Source organism: Musa acuminata, chromosome BXJ2-7 (genome assembly GCF_036884655.1).
Source record: "Musa acuminata AAA Group cultivar baxijiao chromosome BXJ2-7, Cavendish_Baxijiao_AAA, whole genome shotgun sequence".
NCBI classification, from domain to species: Eukaryota; Viridiplantae; Streptophyta; class Magnoliopsida; order Zingiberales; family Musaceae; genus Musa; species Musa acuminata.
This window is the reverse complement of record NC_088344.1, coordinates 4,747,349-4,767,568: the sequence shown is the minus strand read 5'-3', so window position 1 is coordinate 4,767,568 and position 20,220 is coordinate 4,747,349. Positions and strand designations below refer to the sequence as shown.

The following is a 20,220-nucleotide window of genomic DNA, read 5'->3' as shown; positions in this document are numbered from 1 at the left end:
TACCCCTTAAACAAAGTATAATCATGAGCATTAGCTCCATCTTATATATCACTAGATGTAAGGATGGATGATGATATCAGCCACTTTACTCCATTCAATTTCATGTTTGCTCCCCTTTTTGAACCATCTGTAACATTTCCTCCTCCTCAATCTTGATTTTTTAAACATGGATTGTCATCTTCCTTATCTTAATTACAAATATAATAATAAAACTGCTATATTTTTCAATACAAAAAAGTAGAAACTTAATTACTAACCTATTTCTCATAACAAATCCTACTCTCCGTACACCACTCACACTCCTAAGACCACATGCAACTACTATTTACAAGCATTTATATTTATTAGCAACCAAAACACATGAAAACAATAAGAAATATAAATATTAAAAGAAGCTATTTTATACAAATGAGTTTAAAATACTTTATCCAATTAATAATAATAATTATTATTATTATTATTAAAAGGCTAACCTCTTTGTGTTGCAAAACCCTAAGCTTAGGATCTTTATTTCCCCTCGTTATTACTTTCCCATCTCGACGGACGGACCGACCTCCAAAATGGCTTCTTCCCTTCGATTCTCCTGCCCTTCTCACCTCCATTTGGCCTCCATTTCTTTCCTCCCTTCTCTACATTCGCCCTGCGGCCCGGCCCCGGCCCCGGCACCGGCGGCCGCGGCTAGGAGGGGGGCCCTCCGGCGGCGAGGGGTCGCCGCTGTCCGGTGTTCCTTCTCGCCGTTCGTCCCGGTGGAGTCGGCCAGGATTAAGGTGGTCGGGGTCGGAGGGGGCGGGAATAACGCCGTGAATCGCATGATTGGGAGCGGGTTGCAGGTTGGTGCTCGAGTTCTTGATGCTTGCGCTTGTTCTTGAATTCGAGTTTTCTTGTGGTTCTTTTTCTTCCCAGAATGCGGCTTTTATCGGATCGTGCTCATAGACCTGAACCTTTAAATTCGTTGCTTGATTCCGATGCTCAATGCACTGCTCTCGAGGGTTGGAGTTATCCAAGTTTGTCTGGATAGGGAATTAGTGTCGTTTGTAATGATAGTTTTAATGTTATTATGAACTAATGAAGATGTACGACACAATGCAGGAGGAAAGACTCGAATAAGAAACCAGATATGGTTCTTCCATTTTGGTATTTGAAAAATTCTGACTCTTGATTTTAGTTTCTTGAGTTTTGGATTAAATTCCAGTGTTCTTCTGGTGTTTGAAATTGAACGCATATCATTCTTTTCTTGCGGTGACCTTTATACCACACTAAATATTGGTACACAAGTGTTTTTTGGAAGAGTAAAATAGGACTTCTAGAAATAGAATACTAGAGTTGGACGGTGATGCATAAAATCATTGTACTGTAAATATCTGGAAAAGAAAATTAAAGCGATGCCACGTGTCCTTTATACTTTGTTTTGTATGTTTCTTGTAGAAAAGATTTGCCACCCATACTATAGACTTTGTTTTGCATATATCTTGTAGAAAAGATTTTTTATGGCCTGAATCTTGAATATCTCGTTCCATTTAGCATGTATGTTCAGCATACAACCTCAAGAATTTTCTTTTGCGTGTGATATTAGATGACAGTTGAAGTGTATGATTGTCGTGATTCAACCCATTTGGGATTGTTGGAGAGGAGCTTGTAGTTCTTGATGATGATGGGGCCTGGCCTCGTGATAAGAATCGGATTAGATGAGAAGACAAGATGATTTTCCCCCCCCTTTTTTCTGCATATATACCACAGAAAATAAACATTTATGGAAATATGTACATAGAAGCTTGAAGTTTGGACTTTGGATTACTGCCTCCAAGATAGTTTCTACTTGGGTGTGTCCCCAATTGACTTTCCACCCTTAAGTGTCAACTTTTAACCACTGACTAGCAAAGTGGAAATTGTAACCTAGACACTGTTTGCATAAAATTCATTAAAATTAGGCATAAAAATTTCCAATGTCCCTTGGTTTTTGTTGCTAAACAAGGACGGTTTGGACAACTTATTTTCATTAAGATGAGTTAAGAATCTAGCCCATGTCTGTGTATAGAGGAGCAGACATCCAAATACACATATTTTGGAGGGCATGGATGCAAATATGAAATGTAGAATGCTATATATGCTAATATAGATATTTAAGGTGTATATATGGCTAAGAACCCAAGAAGAAAAGGTCAGATATGATTCAGAAAGCATATCTATAGACAGATGGAGGCATACGAGCGTTCTAATGTCCTATCTAATACAGATGGTGATGATTCTTCTGCCCTTTGGGACACCATGGCTAATTTATGTGGTTGACATTATTAAAAATGGTCAGTATGCCTGATATATTTAAGTTTCCCTGTAGATTCATTGTATTTTTTAGTTAATACTATGTGTTTATTTAAACTTTAGTAATGAAACTTTTTTTGTACTTGTTTTATTTTGCTTCTACTTGGAGGGTTCCTTGTTTTTTGTCTTTTGTCTAAATGTCATTCGAATTCAAATGCATACATATATGAGAAATTAGATAGTGGTCAGGGGGTTGTGTGCTTCATCCTTTTATTTACTTAACAAAAAATATTTATTTTTTTAACCTTTGATTTAAGAACATCCACTTGATTTTTTGTTGTCTAAAACTAACAGAAGTACATAAGCATACAAAGATACAATATAGGAAACAGATGAATTTTCTAGGTGTGGTTGAGGGGTTTGAAAATTCTACTTTCTCATCATCTGAGCATACATGCCAACTTTAGCAAAATCAAAATTCCATTGTGATATCACAACCCATCTTGTGATAATGGTAGGTTGCTTAGAAATTTAATATGTTTCATTTCTCTTTCCACATATGTTCATGAACCTTGCTTTGGTGGTGATGTGGTGTCACGTCTTAGTTAAATTTCATCCCCTTCTACATATAATCTTAAAGGATTAGAAAATTATGTGCCTACTTCAACAGTTAACACATGGCCTTGAATCAAAAAGTTACTTGCCTCTTATCATACCTGATAATCTTGTGTGTTATCATTTTTCACTAGAGAAAGTACAGAATCTGATTCAGTCTTCTGCATTGATAGGGGGTGGAGTTCTACGCAATAAACACCGATTCTCAGGCACTGTTGCATTCACAAGCACAGAATCCGCTGCAAATTGGAGAAGTCTTGACTCGTGGATTAGGTCAGGCACTCAAACTATTCATTAATAATCTTTTGATGGGATATCATTAATATTCTGTAAGAACATAAAAATTATTGTATATCTGCACCTGTAAAATCTATCAAGAGATAGTATTACTTTGCATATGCTTTCTTTATCCTGTTTTGTAAATAACTCTGAGTAGAAAAAGCTTGCTAAAATGGAACATCTTTTAGTGGTCTAATTTAACTTATATTGACTATAGTCATGTGGTCAATTACTCATCAAAATCTGGTGTTTGAAGCAGAATATGATGCTTTGGAGAAGTTGGAACAGGACAAGAATGCCCCAAGGAAGCAGTAGACTATGAATAGAAAAGATACTGTACACCTGCACTGATATAAATTCTGCTTCCTGGATCCATCAAATCATTTTACTGTTAATTTTAAACCAGAATTAGTTGGATTGTTGATGGCATTGTCAGAGGGCTTTTAAACTGAAATGTTTTGGATGTTTAATATATGAATAATGACATATCAAATGTCGATTTGTGAGTAAAACATGACAGTTCTAATATAAATTAAAACTTGTAGGATGATTTTCTTCATTACTATTTTAATTTAGAGAGTGTTTTCTTCATTTCATGAACTAGCCACTAGTTAGTGAAAATAGTATAGATTCATTAGAGTAGCTAATCTTCTGCTTGGAAATATGCAGGTACTGGTGGAAATCCTCTTCTTGGAGAGCAAGCTGCTGAGGAATCTAAAGAAACTATTGCCAGTGCCCTTAAGGATTCAGATCTTGTCTTTATAACGGCAGGCATGGGTGGAGGAACTGGTTCTGGTGCTGCTCCTGTTGTTGCTCAGATATCAAGGGATGCAGGTTATCTGACTGTTGGTGTTGTCACCTACCCATTCAGTTTTGAAGGTCGCAAGCGTTCTGTACAGGCATGTTCATAAGTTCTCTTTAGTAATATCCACCTAGTATGCTTCTCATATGTGAAAATATATTGTATTATATAACTAATTGCTAATATTCCTGGTTAATGATTCTCTCATTCAGAGTATTTCTGTTTCTCATATCCATATATGTCTCATTTGAACATAAATTTTAGTCCTTCTGCATATCTCTGTTAGCTGTGCAAAATAAATCCTTGTAATAATATGCTTCCTTGCTGATGTGATTAAAAGAGAAAATGAGTAGATAATCTTAGATAGGTAGGCTGTTTTGAGAGAGAGGACTTTTACTAAGTTATTGATTCTCTGAGTTAGGGGTTTTCTGTTTCTCATATCTATATGTGTTTCAGTTGGACATAAATTTTAGTCCTTTCACCTAACTCTGTTAGCTGTACAAGATAAATCCTTCCATAATATGTCCTCTTGCTGTTGTGATTAAAAGAGAAATTTAATGTGTGAAGTCAAATAGACTGTTTGAAAAGTTATGGCTTTAAAGGTTTATGATTATTTCACCTAAATCTTTGTACACTTCTAGTTCATGTCAAGAGGTGTGATCGATTTGCTGAAAGGTCCAAATAACAAACAATTCTTTGAAAATATATATGAGCTGAGTATGTGACATAAGGAACGCATTGGTAAGTGGATCTGTAAGAATCCACTATTACACTTTCAGTGATTGACTGAACTCTTTCTTCTGCAACAAATGTTTTTGCTGTAAATGTTCACTGCTTGCACATATGGTAAGTGGATCCTTATGGTGCTAAACTTGGATTTTGAAGTTTTAGTCAAGGAGCATTTTCTCTTATCTGAGATGGATCTTTTGCTTTTTCAAACCCATATTTGCTTGTTTGAGGTCTTCTGTTCTGTCTCATCTTACCAAGTACGTCAGAAGACTGAATTTGAATATGCTTTATAAGAGCAGTGCTAAATGCACATAGGTGTGAGCAGAAAGTTGCACTTTCTCCTAATTAATCCTAAAAGCAACTAAGCAAGTGATTTTTCCTGCCCACTTCAAAATTTCATTAATAATTGTCATGACATTGCAAGGAGGAGGATTTCATCAGTTGTTAAGAATTTAGCATTTGCAACCTATATTTCTCGTCTTATACTCTATACGATATTCTGAGTTCTGATAATGGTAATTTTATTTTACCTTTGATTCCTTGTAAGACTATTAATTAGCAAACCATACTTCTTAATATCTTTTACTACAATCCTTGTTTGTTGAGGTGTTCCAACTTCCAAAGGCTTGCTTTGTGCTTTGACCATTGTCAGGCTTTGGAAGCAATAGAGAAGTTACAAAAGAGCGTTGACACCCTCATAGTGATTCCTAACGATAGATTGTTGGATATTGTGGACGAACATACACCTCTTCAGGATGCTTTTCTCCTTGCAGATGATGTTTTACGTCAAGGGGTGCAAGGGATATCCGACATCATAACAGTGAGTTAGATTTGACAGTGATATAGGGTTTAGGGAAAAGGCTGCAGTAGATGGTCCTATTTTGTGGTGCTGCGACTGATCTTCTCCAAATTTGCAGATCCCTGGACTTGTTAATGTTGACTTTGCTGATGTAAAAGCTGTCATGAAGAACTCTGGAACTGCCATGCTTGGTGTTGGTGTTTCCTCCAGCAAGAATCGTGCACAAGAAGCAGCTGAACAAGCTACCCTAGCACCTCTGATTGGATCATCGATCGAGTCTGCTATGGGAATCGTGTACAATATAACTGGCGGAAAGGATATCACATTGCAAGAAGTAAACAAAGTTTCTCAGGTACTTTGTGGAAATTTTACGCATGAAACTGAATTTTGCTGTGTTGGGACTCGTGCTTGTTTAAATCTTCTGTCATTTAGCTTCAAAAGGGAGGATGTTGTCCATCTTCTGATCAAAGCTCATTTTGGTCCTACCCATATGCAGGTTGTGACAAGCCTGGCAGACCCTTCTGCAAACATCATATTTGGAGCGGTTGTTGATGATCGTTACAGCGGAGAGATTCATGTAACAATAATCGCCACAGGTTTCTCGCAGTCATTTCAGAAAACTCTGTTGACAGATCCAAGGTCAGCCAAGGTTGCAGATAACAACGAAGCTAAAACTGGGGCACACCTAATGAAGAGCACAGCCAACTCACCACCGGTATCCTCTAGGTCTCGGAAGTTGTTTTTTTGAATGCTCGCATCGTAATTAGAGTTGATTTCGTTTTCACCCATGCTCATGTACACAATTTTACTTGTATCTCCGTTTTTCTTGCAAAAAGAGCAATCCTCTTCTGGAACTGCAAATCAAACAGTACTGTTGACTTCTCGTGGTTGTCATATGACGACTTGGGAGTTTTTAGAAATTTCAGTGAGTGATAACTCGGTTTTTAGAAATCAATTTCTTTCACTCTATCTGAATGTGGCAAAAAAAAAAAAAAGCTTGTGTGTAATGTGTGTGAGCACCCTCCGAAGTGGGAGAAAAGACCATTTCTATGAAACTATTTTATCATTCAAGTCGTTTGGACCCTAATCGGATCCTCTAATTCTTAGAATCGGTGTGGATTAATGTGTTTTTTAAAAGGAGTCGACGAAGAAATGGCTACTGTGTTCTTTTCTGCTTTCATTTTTCAACAGTGACGTCACAAAACGATTCTGTGATGGTCGTTTAGATTTGTTGATAGATTTTGTTTCAACTTCTCAGATGCTTTGCAGGTGAGAAACAATCTCGTTTTAGACCCATCCTGTGTGATGTGTTGCAGTCTCGCAGCTGACTGACATGCCCGTAATAAGCAACCCAACTTTCATCTTCTATTAAGGGTGGCAAAGCTATTTCCATGTCAATATGTTTACACCATTCAAAGATAAGAAGGTTCAGTTACACCACCATCCCTTAGCTTGTCGGGAGACTCTCCCGGTGTGCCTCACCACTGCAGGCTAGATAAAGAAAGACATCTCTACTGGCTGAATGAATGAGAATACACCTCTCCCGTTGTGACTCACCACTGCTGGCTAGATAAAGAAAGACATCTCTACTGGCTGAATGAATGAGAATACACCTTCACCAAACAACTGAAATAGAGATGCCAAAAGACGTCCCGCTTCCAGATCCTCTTTCCAAGCCTGGGCCAAGACAGCAGATCCCTTCGGCGCCACGCTGCCACCCTTTCCAGATGACCGTGTAGGGAATCCATCCGGTGCACCCTGCAGGTTGGCTGTCATGGCAATGGGTTGCATTGCACCTGTAGGTCCATCAGCTGCAACCTTCTTGAATGGTGGCTGCTGTGATGAGAGGTTGGTGCTTGACATGCGCTTGTCTAGTTACATAACGAAAACAAATAACTCTTAGGGAAAGTACAGTGGCATCTGCAAACTATTTGACGACGCGAATCACGCTCAACTATGAGAATGTCGCATGATATTTAATTTTTGGAGAGAAGATAAATTCAAGTAGAAACAAAAGCAGTAATAGAAGCAGGTATTGTTAGACTAGTTTGTTTGTGCCAGATCACCAAGTCATGCATCTCCTTTAATTCATGTCTTCAAGAAGACAACAAAAATGTATAGTGAGCTCATGGGAGGTTGAGTTCAGGCAGCAAAGTGATTAACATAATGGCACAATTAGCCTCGTCAGATGCATATACAATTATTGTGAAGCGGGAGGCCATCCACGATAGATATACTTTGTCTTGTCTCCGAGAGACAGAACAGGAAAATTAGTATCACCACCAGTGATTCAGAATCATCAATGGATTTTTTAAACAAACTGATCATGTCCATTGTAGTTTAGCCAAAAGGTCTGAGTTATCCTGGAATGTGACTACACCGCATAGATCTAAAGCTTCCTTAAAAATTAAGATTATTTCATTCTCTAGTTATTGCTTTATTTGGTTCTAGAGCCTCGTATAATTAATACTGCTATTACCAATACCAATGCTGCAATATTCCAAACCTTATTACACTATCAAAAATCCACCTTTCTCCTTAAGTACGTCGGATGTGGTTTCGAACCCTCATCCGACATACTTAAGTGGAAAATTCTCCTAGTAACCTCTTACCAAAGTTTGAGGGTTCGAAACCTCAACTGGTATATTTCCAAAGATGTCTCCTAGATTAGCTGGTAAAGACCATATCGCTCTTGCACATGTGACTATTGCTCTTGCAGACTCCTCACTGTATCAGTGCCACCAATGGTGCTGATAAAGTGCTATTGTGTATCAATAATAAACTCAACTTTTAAAACCATGTGGAACAAAAACAGCAGCACAAGATGATGATGGCATAAGATATTTAGAATAAAGATATATAGAATGAAAATCTGGTGGAAAAAAAACTGATTCAAGAATAAACAAGATTGCTTACTGGAATGGCTAGTTGCAACTCTCCCATTAATCCTCCAACCTGGATGTCTTGGAGGAGATAACAAACCTGGGAACAACTTGAGCCGGTCATACAAACATTTACCTGCAGCACGCTGAGATATGCATTCTAGTAAGTCTTTATTGCATCTGCATATAAAAATCATGTCTTCACAAATAACTTTGAGATGTAACTGAAGAAATGGACAAAAAAGTACCAGTAAGGCACCATATACTCGCCAAGCTTCTTTTCTTTTCATCTCATTCTTCTGCTTTTCCAGTTGCATCTCTGGATGTAGAAGTTGCAGGTATGGCTCAAGGTTAGGCAGAACTAGCAGACGTACCTAGCAAGGTTAAGATACATCTATCAGATTAGAAAGAGAGAACCACATAGCAAGAAAGACAGTTAAAGGAAGTACCACACTAGTTCCCAATGCAGCAAGCCCTTGAATGGCACCATAATGTTGTGTCAGTGCTTTAGATGGATCCAGAAAAGCATTGATCAGCGTTTTTGTCAACCGGGACTGCAGATTGTGATACACATGACCATATCTGTTGTATCCAGCAAATTTGTTACAGAAAGTTATCTAAAAGTCCTCTAAAAGTACAGAAACTATTAACCGGGACTTGAATTCATAGTTTACAAGATCATATATGTATGCTTGTCATCAATATCACAACTTTTAAGGAGGTAAAAGTTACCAGAACCCTATGAAATGCTTAGTATTCATTATAAGAATGTAACTAAAGTGCTCAGGTGAATGTCAAGTCATGACATAAATCCAGCAAGAATAAAAGCTTAAATTGTTCCGAGACTTGAAGTCTGTCATCAATATCAAAACTTTTATCTATCCTTAAAGACAACCATCAGAGAAGGATATACTGCAATGACTTGCTGGAGCATACAAAAGAATGCAAATTAATGGCTGTTTATATTTAAGTTTTTCAGTATGAAACAAAAAGATTTTCTGATGACATCGGATCTTAAACAAGTGAATTAACCACTGACAATCAGAAGCCATGTATTGGTTATTGTATAAAACCTACAAGTCAATTACTTCTGAGTGGGTTTGTCTACAGAAAATTATGTTGAACATAATATAGATGTCCAAATTTCACTTTGTTCTCTCAGTTACACTTGATTACTTATGCTTAGCAAACTAGTAATTTTACAGTCTGAGTTGGCAAAAGATGAAAAAAACTGCATCTTGAAAGGTGCAATTAAAAGTGCATTTTAAACTAGAAACACAAGTCCATCGTTGCAATGCTGGGAGAGATTTAAAAGCCACAAAAATCATCACAAGAAGCACAGCATGAGCCACAGGTCATTCCTAGTTCTAAAATTAAGCCCAACTGTCTCATCCCTGATCCATACATAGATATGTTTGTTCCTGATCTTGTATTCTTTTTTCCACATAACCATAGTGCCTAAAGTATATCAAAATAGTTAAGCTCTCCGGGTAGGATTAAAGCATGCAAGATGTTCGCAGATGATGTTCTGAGAAGAATAGGGGGTATACAGGATTAGCCAATCAAAGAGATGTTCATACAAGCACATACATAGGAATGTTTAAATTTTTTTTTGTTTTGTTTCGGCATTATTCAGTTGCATGTAATATCTAAATGTTTTCTGTGTGTTCAAAAGAGTTGCATGAGGAGCCCTGTTTATTTTCTGTAACTAGCAACACTTGTAGACCCTTTAAAGAATTGTTAACTGAATAGAAAAGAATGAAGTTCTACATTTCAGCAGAGCGTCTGACCTTTTGCATACTGATGCAGCTAGATTTGCTGAGAAGTCTCTCAGTTCCCAGTGATTATCTGTTATTTTACTCCCCAACCTTTTGGCAACAACACATGTTATAATCGATGGCATCAGCTGATGTAACTGTAGATGAGAATATTCTTTATTAGAAGGAATGTGCATGGCTGTACAACATTTCAGCAGTCCAGTGTATGTTTTGCAAGGAGAGGTTGACACTAAGCAGCAAACTCATGGTACTCAATTATGGGAACAGATCGGAGAATATAAATCAAAGTTCATGTCAATAAACACTCCATGTACAATTCAAATAAGATGACTTACATATGGCTCTATGTGAATGTGTGGATTTTGGAGAAGGCTCCGGACCACACGCATTAAAGCAAACAAGATAGGAAGATCATTTAAGCTTCGGGCAACCTGTGATAGAAACAATTATAAACTATGACCTAAGAGGATATATTCAACAGATAAATTGATTTAGCAAACTTCACCTCGTCTGCAATGAAGTATGAAAAGTATGGAACTAATGGATGAATTCCTGAATCCACTGCTAAACTCACTAATGCTTCTTTGCAAAGGATGGACTCAGGCCTAGTCACTGTAAGCTCAGTGATTTTGTCAAAGTAGAGCTGCAATGAGAAAGTAACTAGATAATATGATAGGCAATTCTTTCATAGAAGCTCAAATAACCTGTAACAGTAAAAGCCAAGAAAGTTCAGAAGCCTGCAAGGAAAAGTACCTGGAGTTCTCTAGATAGTACGTGCTTAACAGGAAGTTTAAGATCAACAAGAAGCCCGTCTTCCTTGCTGTTCTCAGACTTTTTGTTTTCTGACGGGGCTACAATTGCTAGAAATAATAGGCACAACAATTAATTTCAAATAAAGGTTGGAAATCCAATAAAACCAAGACCAAAATTAATACTACAAATAGTATCCAGAGTTTGTAGTGGTGATTTGGGGAGCAAGAGAGAAGATAAAGTAACTAGCAAATATCTCAATACAGATATATTAACAAACTAGTGCCCATTACATGAATGTGAAGTTTTGAAATTTATAGTTACCCTTACTCCATCAATGTTTAGAAATTTATATAAGGTATTAGATCTGTCATGTACATACTTTCTCAGGATGCATACTGGAAACTTCAAATCGATCCTGGAAAATAGCATATAAGCAGTATTTCTAATGTTTCAAGGGAATAAAATTTTGGTCTCTCTATGAAAATTACACAATTGAGTCTCGTATAAGTGACCATATAGACAATCAATATATATTCAACTTTTGTAACTACGAATACCTATGTGGTACATATATTTGTAATCAATTAACTGATGCTGCTAAATATTAACTGCATTTTCCTGTGCGCTTCAGGATCTTCATGTATCAGAACTCAAAGACATGATATCATGATGATAATCTTACATAAGACTTGAAATATTAACTGATGCTGCTAAATATCTATAGGCATGAACATATGATTCATCTACTTCCAGTTTAAGGATTGGGACTAATTCCAGTTAGCCTATTCAAGTAATGTAAAAACAAGTACCAAATTTCAGGTCAACTGAGCAATTTGCTTCAAAGAGGAATAGAAGATATCTTAAAATTTCAGAAATTCTGTCTAATGAACTACCAGACTGTCATCGTCACATGCTGTGACAAGTCTATGATCAACTAACTAATCAAAAGAAAAATTAGAACACATTCTAAATTATTTAGATGTTGGAGTTATGAGATAGATCCACAATACTTCTTTCTGATCTAAATTTCATCCAGCTATCAAACCATAAACCATAGTTTTTCATCTTTTCTGAGGAAGAATTTGCAGAAAACTAGCTACTCCAACAAGAAAGAATCTCAGTTAGGTCATGAACATAGTGAAAAAAAAAAAACCTTCAACGGGAGCATTTTCTGGAATCGCAGGTTGGACCCCTTCAATAGCAAGCCAGTGAGCCACAACAGCAGTATCAAGTGGTGCTTTGGGTAAGGGTGCATCAATGACCTGTATATGCCCAACCCCCATAAAAGTAACAGAGTGTACATGGAGCATTTATGAGTTACAACAAAAAAGATACTCGTACCTCCTTGAAATCTACATCTCTGTCATCAATATAGAAAAGATCCTTGTGCCCTACAGCCCTTTTGAACCGCAAAGGATCCCCAGATGCAAATCCATAAATAGGCTGAGAGATAAACAAGCACATCAAAGATAACTATTGTTTAACTCCATCCAATTAAAACTAAGAAAGAAAGCACACTATCTGTTTGACAAGTTTCAAACATATCTGTTGTGCTTCCCAACCCAATTCAGGATCCTCAAAGCACAAATACCTTTGCTTTCTACATAATATTAAAGGAACTTATATGCTGTTAAGAAAACCACGAAACCATTGTAAAGAATTACTTTATTCTAATAGAAAGCAGAAAAGAAACCACCGTATTTCTCAAAGTAAAAGTTTAAACAATGGACGTTTTCATGGTCCTAAATGTTGGTCAACCGCAGTAGATTAACAAGTTGGAATTCATGAGCTATGAAGAAGAAGAAAATTGGTGTTTATTCCCTGAACAAATTCGTTAAATCCCAGAAACTAAAATTTCTACCTTTACAATCAACAGATCTAGTGGCCTTGCATTAAGAAATGGAACCAATGTAACCACGAATCTCACAAACCCATCAAGTTAAAACCCAGTAAATCTTCTTGTTTTCCAAAAAAACAGTAGAAAAAGAACCAAAATTTAGAACTTAGATGTCCCACGCAAATGGAACCTACCTCGACGTTCCTCAGACTAAGCGCGCTGTTCACATCCTCCGCCGTCAAGACTGTCCTCTTTGAGTGGCGCATGCACTTGATCGCCTCCTGCGCATCATCTCACCATGTTAGAGCTCACATAAAAGAAAAATAACAGAATCAAGCTCAAGGGACCGGAACTTGGAAACCCAAAACCCTAAAGAGAAGGACGATGTTTTATGCACAACCTGCATGATCTCACGGAGGCGGTATTCGACGTCGGGGGCGAGGGCGAGGGCAACATCGGAGGAGAGGTTGGCGATGCCGATGCTTTGCGCAATCACCGCGATCGTCTCCTTCGGAACTATACTCATTGCCTCCTCTCTTATCTGCCTCTTCTCGGCGTCTCCTTCGACGCAAGCGAGGTGTTCGACCCCGAGAAAGGACTCGGGTTGCGCTCTAAATCGGATCCGGTTCTTCTTTTGTTTATAGCGGATCGGGTTTTGCATGCGGTAAGATTACCGCTATGATTAGGGCTGGTGAGGTCACCGCGCATCGTTGGTATGTGGTCACCGACCGGTACTTATGTGACTGCGGATGTGAGACGCAGTTCTCTTTTCAGCGAGAGGCCGTAGGCGTAGGGGAGGAGAGAGAGGGAATCGAGGAGGTGGAGGATACGAGGGAGGAGGGGGAGTGAAGAAATCGGCTGGCGGAGGAGCCGAGGGACGGGGGAGATGTCGGATTTGGACCGTCAGATCGAGCAGCTGAAGCGGTGTGAGCCGCTGAAGGAGTCGGAGGTCAAGGCACTATGCCTCAAGGCCATGGAGATCCTCGTCGAGGAGAGCAACGTTCAAAGAGTCGATGCCCCCGTCACGGTACGGAGGCCCCTTGATGGATCCCTTCTTCTCCGCTTTCCCACCTTTTCCCTCTCCAATATCGTTACCTCGAAACGTCTGCTCTGTTTTAGTTCGTCTTCCGCTGATCTGTAGTGAGGTCTTATTCTCCTTCAATCTAAATACCATGTGGAGATGTTCGGACTGATAAACGACTCTAGGTTTTGTTGCCAAAGCGTGAACTTTTCCCTTTGAAGTTTGCAGTTTTAGGGTTTCTCTTTCGCTTCGCGCATTTTCTTAGCCATAATTCATTATAACTGGATTTCGCTGGCATCTCGTTGACATGATTGCCATCGTAATTTCAAGTTGTGAGATTGATCCTGTGTAGTTAATTGTATGCGAATCCTACAGCCGTCTTAATTGCTATCTTTGCCAAGTTTACTTGATGGTGATGTCGGCGCTTCTGTCTGGCCACAAGTATCGTTGGTTATAAAGGAACTTGCGAATGGTTGCATTTTGGTTAATTTGCTGAATCCTTGTAATGGATGTTGGATTAGGAGAGTTCACATTCCTGTGTGAAAACTTAATGCAAATTATGAACTTGGATTTGAACCTAGGAACTTGTAGATTGTGAGAGATCCAGTAGAGGATTTGTTCAAGGCTTGCATAAGACGTATCCCATTCTGCCTCAACTTATGCATGTAAAGAAAGCCTAAATATGGGTTCTCTGTTGCCAATTGAAACCATGGCATTTGGAGGAAGCAACAGTTTTTTGGTCACATAAATTAATGGATATCTACTAAATTTTGATGTAAGCTCTAAACTTGTCATGTCTACTCTATATTTAACTTTAGAGGCAAGGATTATCTTTCAAATTTCACTTCCCCTTATTAAAAGAAACTATATGCGTTTTGGTCTTGTTTAGAACAAGTTGTTTAGTTTCAAATTATTTAGTCCCCAATCAAAGCTAAAGTTTAGCAACAAAAGATTGTTGGTAACTATCATGAGGCCACTTATATTGGTTTGTCCAGTAATAAGTTCTTCCAAGAAATTTTCTCCGTCATTTCCTTGTACTCTATGCTTGCTATATAGTGTAGTTTTTTTGACGTTCTTCAAGGGAAAGTTTGGATCCTTTGTGTTCACTTTGTTTAACAGCTTCTGACTTGTCTATCTCAGATATGTGGTGACATTCATGGCCAGTTCTATGACATGAAAGAGCTATTCAAGGTTGGAGGTGACTGCCCGAAGACAAATTACTTGTTTTTGGGTGATTTTGTTGACCGTGGATTTTATTCAGTTGAAACTTTCTTGCTTCTGCTAGCGTTGAAGGTACATCCTACCTCTTTTCTTTGGCATTTACATACCTCTGGTTTGCTAACATATCACATCTTTATACCTCTCTTATTTTTGCACTGTTATCAGAATTTATTGTACATCCATACAAATCCATGCCTCATTTGTGTAATTTCTTTCTTGTTGCTGTACCGTTGTCACAGCGGAGACATTGACTGATCAAATCATATGATAAAAGTTTATCTTGTTTGATTAACATTAATTCCTCACTGTGCATTTTGTACATGGTTCTTTCTTGATGGAGTTAACACTTAAATAAACTTCTGAATTCCAGTAAAGCAAAACCATTCAAACAAGCTAAGCAAGACCTAATAAGAAAGGAAGTCCTATGTTCTCCCATGTTGCTTGAACATTTGACATTTGTCATGAGATAATTCAGAAAAAAAAAAAGCTATAAGAATGATGCACAACTTATGAAGCCATTTCTAGATGAATAAGGTGTAATACTCACAGACACAAAGAGCTTTTTATAAGCATGAAACATCAATCTGTTGACTACAATCTTCAGCTTCACATTGCACCAGTATCTCTTCAATCTTGTCATCCTTTATCTTTCCATACCTAACTAATTCTATTTAACTTCCACAGCTAGTCACTACTGCAAAGAACAAATAATTAAAGCAGATATCAAGAAAAACCATTCAACCTTCTTTGGTGCACATGTAAAATGTGTTACAAGTTTATAATTACACATCCATCATATGACATAGAATGTTGGTTGTATGTTTTCCCGATTGGAAAATGCATCAAACCATTAGATTATGTTTTAGGACCTCCTAATCTCTTTTCTTTTGAAGTGTTTTCGTTGTGGAACTCTTATGAATTAGTTTAGAAACAGGTTCCTTTATCTGAGACTTTCCATGTCTGTTTAAAGTAGGAAAACTAAGAACAGAAAACATGTGCATCGAGCTGATGATATAATTGATTATGTTCTTGTACCTTAAACATTGGTCTGGAAGTGGTGTACCAGATTTTGTGTACCAGATCCACTTATTCAAAGGTAGAGGATCAAAACCTCATCCGATATAATTTTTTGAAGGTGCCGGCTAGCTTTTCTGTAAAGACTAGGCTTTGACAGTTCACTGTAAAGTCCTGACTCGAATTTCACATTCGTCATTTACCCTTTGTGAAAAAAAAATGCCTATCTTGCAGTGTGACCAGCATCATGCTGAGGATATGGGTGTCTGTTTTGTCAATCTTTCCGATTTAACACGTTTTTACCTAGTTGCTGGCTAAAAAGCAAAAATTTCACAATGTTCTGTTCCATGGAGTGCCAAACATCTTTTTATCCCCATGCTAATTGGTCTATAACATTCTTGCACCTTCAACATTGATTTCATTGTTCTAAGTGCATTTGATAACACTCACCCACTTCTATTTTATAACTTGGTTCTAAATGTATTCATCTAGATCTTAATCATTTTGTTGTATTTATGTTTTTCTTTTTTTGTTGCATCTTGCATGACGCAAATTGTTTTGTCTTTTTTTTTTCCTTCAATAATCATTGAATTTGTATAGGTGAGATATCCAGACCGTATAACTCTGATACGAGGAAACCACGAAAGCCGGCAGATTACACAGGTCCAAGATCTTAAAGATCAAAAGTTGTTTTGATGAATTGTTGTTTTCTGCTTTACAAGGCATTGGTGTTCCACCAGGTATATGGATTCTATGATGAATGCCTCCGTAAATATGGTTCTGTAAACGTATGGAGATATTGCACAGATATCTTCGACTACTTGAGGTAATTCCTTCATGTTTTTATAATGAGGTTAGTTGATAATTATTGGCCATCCAGCATAAATCCTGATTTCTTGGTTATTTTTTTCACTCGTGCCATTTTGCAGTCTATCAGCACTGATTGAAAACAAAATATTTAGTGTTCATGGGGGTCTATCTCCTGCCATAACAACTTTAGATCAGGTTATTTTTATTTTTTGCTCGTTAATGTTGTCTTCATTCTTTTTCCAATTGAACCTCTTGAATTTTAATTTGGGAAATGATCTGTTTAACAGATCAGAACAATTGATCGGAAGCAGGAAGTGCCTCATGATGGGGCCATGTGTGATCTTCTATGGTCAGATCCAGAAGATGTTGATGGCTGGGGGTTAAGTCCTAGGGGTGCAGGCTACTTGTTTGGAGGAAATGTTGTTACATCTTTCAACCATTCAAACAACATAGATTATATATGTCGGGCACATCAACTGGTAATGGAAGGTTACAAATGGATGTTCAATAATCAGATTGTCACAGTCTGGTCTGCTCCTAATTACTGTTACAGGTATTTTGTTTATATTTTACAGAAATTTTATATATATAGGAAAATAATGAGCTCGTGTTCGCGGAATCTTCTGTACAGTGCACTAGTTCAGCCAATTTAAAAAAGTCTTTCTTAAAGTTCGAAAACTTTTATGCTGGGTATGAAGTGGCATTATTATAAAATAACTTGGTTAATCTTATCGTCCTCTATTTGCTCAAATTTGGTTATTTGCAGCTTCCATTTTTCAGATATGATAGTGCACTTATGTCTCTTCCCTTTGTTTTCTCAGTGTTATTATCTTTCCCACAATCATTTCAATCTTAAACTGTAAAAATGATGGTCTCCTTAAGATGAAAAAAGCTGCACGAATTTTTGTTGGATAAAATATTATGTGTCTCCATCAAATAAAAGTTGGAGTCTTGTCCCTTAGATCATCTAAGGATGTCACCGTAGCAGATATATGTAGCTTGAAGATTTAAAGCATTGATGCTGAAGGTCTACGAATAAAGATCTAGGGATTTGTAAGCCAATCACGGGCTCCAATTTGAGAAATTTTGAGGCTCTTGAGAACTTTTTGCCATGAAAATCTCAAGAACCAGCTCTGATCTTGTACTTCCTGTTTACTTGCTGACTCGACAGTTTGCTTGCTCTTGTATCCAACTTGTTTAACCTTGTAAAAGACTATTGCTGTAAACTATCATCCTTATCGTATATTTGTTTCCTTTAGCTACATCTGTCCTGAGTGAACCTGTGGTACAGCTTCAAAATTCTTCCCAGATTGCTTTCCAAAGTAAAACAAGAGAACCAACGATCAGCCACTGCTTATATGTGTCTTTAAAATAACGTGCTTCATTAATTTGACTGTTAGGGATGTAGAGTCTAGAGAAACATATGATTTGCACTAGTGATGATACAAAAATATATCCGTGCCTTACTGTTAATCATGTCCATAGCTGACCTTATGAATGACTTACCAGATGCGGAAACGTGGCTGCTATTTTGGTGTTGGATGAGAACCTTGACCAGCAGTTCACCGTCTTTGAAGCTGCACCACATGTTTGTGCCTAAAACATTTTCTTTCATATAAGTTATACTTGATTCATAATTGTCACTGAGACCTATAATCTGATGCAGGAATCAAGAGGGGTTCCATCAAAAAAGCCAGCCCCCGATTACTTCCTCTGAGACGAAGAGGAGGAGGCTCATCCTCTCAAAGTTTACTCAAAAGCTCATTAGATTTTCTCAATTCTGAACTGAGCTTATTCGTCTGAGTCTGCACAGTCTGCAACCACAGCAGAACACCAATTAGCAAGACACGTATCAGTATTCTAGAGGTGCTTTCATTCTGTAGGTTTGGCTGGTCTGTGTTGTTTCACATATTTCAAGTATGTGAACCTTGGTGTGTATCATCATAAGAACCATCACATTAGTTATAGAACATTGTGAAGGGAAAAAAGAATGGAGATATCTTAGAAGAAAAGCTTCAGTGAGGATGCAGTACCAGTAGGAGATGTAGTAACAAGATTCCATTGTTGTCAATGCGGAAAGTGTTTTGGTTTGCATCCATGGATATTGGCTTATCTGTACTTGATTTCAGAAATGGAATGGGTGAGGATTTCAAACATATTGACATAGTTAATGTAGCAGCTTTATTGTTTAAACGATTACCATTTTGAATTATGTTTTCGGAAATAGCTGTTATTAAGTTCTTATAGCAGAAAATTTTAGCCCTCTTTTTTCTTAAGATTGTAAGCAGTGTTTTTTTTTTTTTCTTCTTTCTTAAGATTATAAGCATATGATTAATTATATATTACCTCCTATATTTGGATCCTATTAGTGTCGTGATCTTCGTACTTAAATAATTTACACTAAAATTTATAGTTTTAGAAGTAAAATAAATATTTATATTTGTTCTAACATCATTAGTTATATTGATGAAAAATATAACATGTGGTATTATGTGTTAGGTCTACATGAAAAATGATGGGTAAAAAGATAATTTTAATATTTTTTTTATTTTTAGTATGTATGATATTGAATTATTTTTTAATCGATAAAATTATTAAAAAAATATTAAAATTATTATTATTGATTATTTTTATATATTTTTTAATATAACTTATGACAAATAAGATTATTTATTAATTTTAAAAAATATATAAATCTTAATATAATTTTTTTAAATATAAAAATCATAATGCTAATAGGATAATATGTAATTAGTCCTACTACCATCTTAGTAGATGATTATAACATATTTGATCCTTCCTAATTATCTGATTGACATATATAATCTTACCCTTAAATTAGGTAAGCTAATTGCCAAAAAGCATCAGGATTCACCAACATTAAGTTAAAATTTATTCTGAGATTAGATGGATAAAATCCAAGAGATTATAAAAGACAGGATAAATGAGACATAAAAACTTTTCTGTAAGCTTCTATCAATATAAATCTTGCTTAACAATCTTTATATAACTCGTTATATAAAAAATATCTGATTTACAAAAGATCAATCTTGCAGTATCTTATGGATTATAAAACATTTTTTTGATTAAAATATGATATCTTTTGATAACCCCTACAAAAGAAAGAAAGAAAGAAACCATGGCCTCCTCGGTCCTAATCAAACAAGAGTGCCACGTGTACCATGTTTATTAGAATGAAATCCAACCTACGGGACTGGGGCCCTCTGATCTGGTCGGACCCCACTCCTCCACCTCCTTAACTCCGATCGTGACCTGTGCCCCACCACCACGTGCCTCTCGGGCCCCACTCGGCAGCTCCCCCGGTCAAAGGCGAACCCGAGTACGCATCAAAGGCCGCGACAAGATCCGATCACGAATCTTCATGCACGTGGATCACTCTGAAAGTGCACATCACGGGCCG

At 37.2% G+C, this 20,220-nt stretch overlaps 3 protein-coding genes across 3 annotated transcripts; 2 read left to right on the top strand and 1 right to left on the bottom strand.

Annotated features, from left to right (window-relative positions):
- The first annotated feature begins 491 nt into the window (after positions 1-491).
- LOC135616779 (cell division protein FtsZ homolog 1, chloroplastic-like) lies at positions 492-6,438 on the top strand. Its single transcript, XM_065116367.1, has 6 exons — positions 492-830; positions 3,048-3,147; positions 3,823-4,052; positions 5,337-5,504; positions 5,602-5,835; positions 5,980-6,438. The coding sequence occupies exons 1-6, from the start codon at positions 561-563 to the stop codon at positions 6,229-6,231; spliced, it is 1,254 nt and encodes a 417-aa protein (XP_064972439.1). The 5' UTR covers positions 492-560; the 3' UTR covers positions 6,232-6,438.
- A 385-nt stretch (positions 6,439-6,823) lies between these two features.
- On the bottom strand, positions 6,824-13,344 carry LOC103990477 (transcription initiation factor TFIID subunit 6). Its single transcript, XM_065116366.1, has 12 exons — positions 13,134-13,344; positions 12,928-13,014; positions 12,238-12,339; positions 12,050-12,158; positions 10,897-11,003; positions 10,649-10,786; positions 10,479-10,574; positions 10,156-10,280; positions 8,815-8,947; positions 8,614-8,739; positions 8,400-8,511; positions 6,824-7,354 (listed from the first exon to the last, which is right to left on the bottom strand). Exons 1-12 carry the CDS (start codon positions 13,257-13,259, stop codon positions 7,050-7,052), a joined length of 1,566 nt encoding a protein of 521 aa, XP_064972438.1. The 5' UTR covers positions 13,260-13,344; the 3' UTR covers positions 6,824-7,049.
- Positions 13,345-13,525: 181 nt separating this feature from the next.
- Positions 13,526-18,955, top strand: LOC103990478 (serine/threonine-protein phosphatase PP-X isozyme 2). Its single transcript, XM_009409633.3, has 8 exons — positions 13,526-13,760; positions 14,895-15,047; positions 16,590-16,652; positions 16,730-16,815; positions 16,919-16,994; positions 17,087-17,352; positions 18,309-18,387; positions 18,466-18,955. Exons 1-8 carry the CDS (start codon positions 13,620-13,622, stop codon positions 18,514-18,516), a joined length of 915 nt encoding a protein of 304 aa, XP_009407908.1. The 5' UTR covers positions 13,526-13,619; the 3' UTR covers positions 18,517-18,955.
- Positions 18,956-20,220: the final 1,265 nt, after the last annotated feature.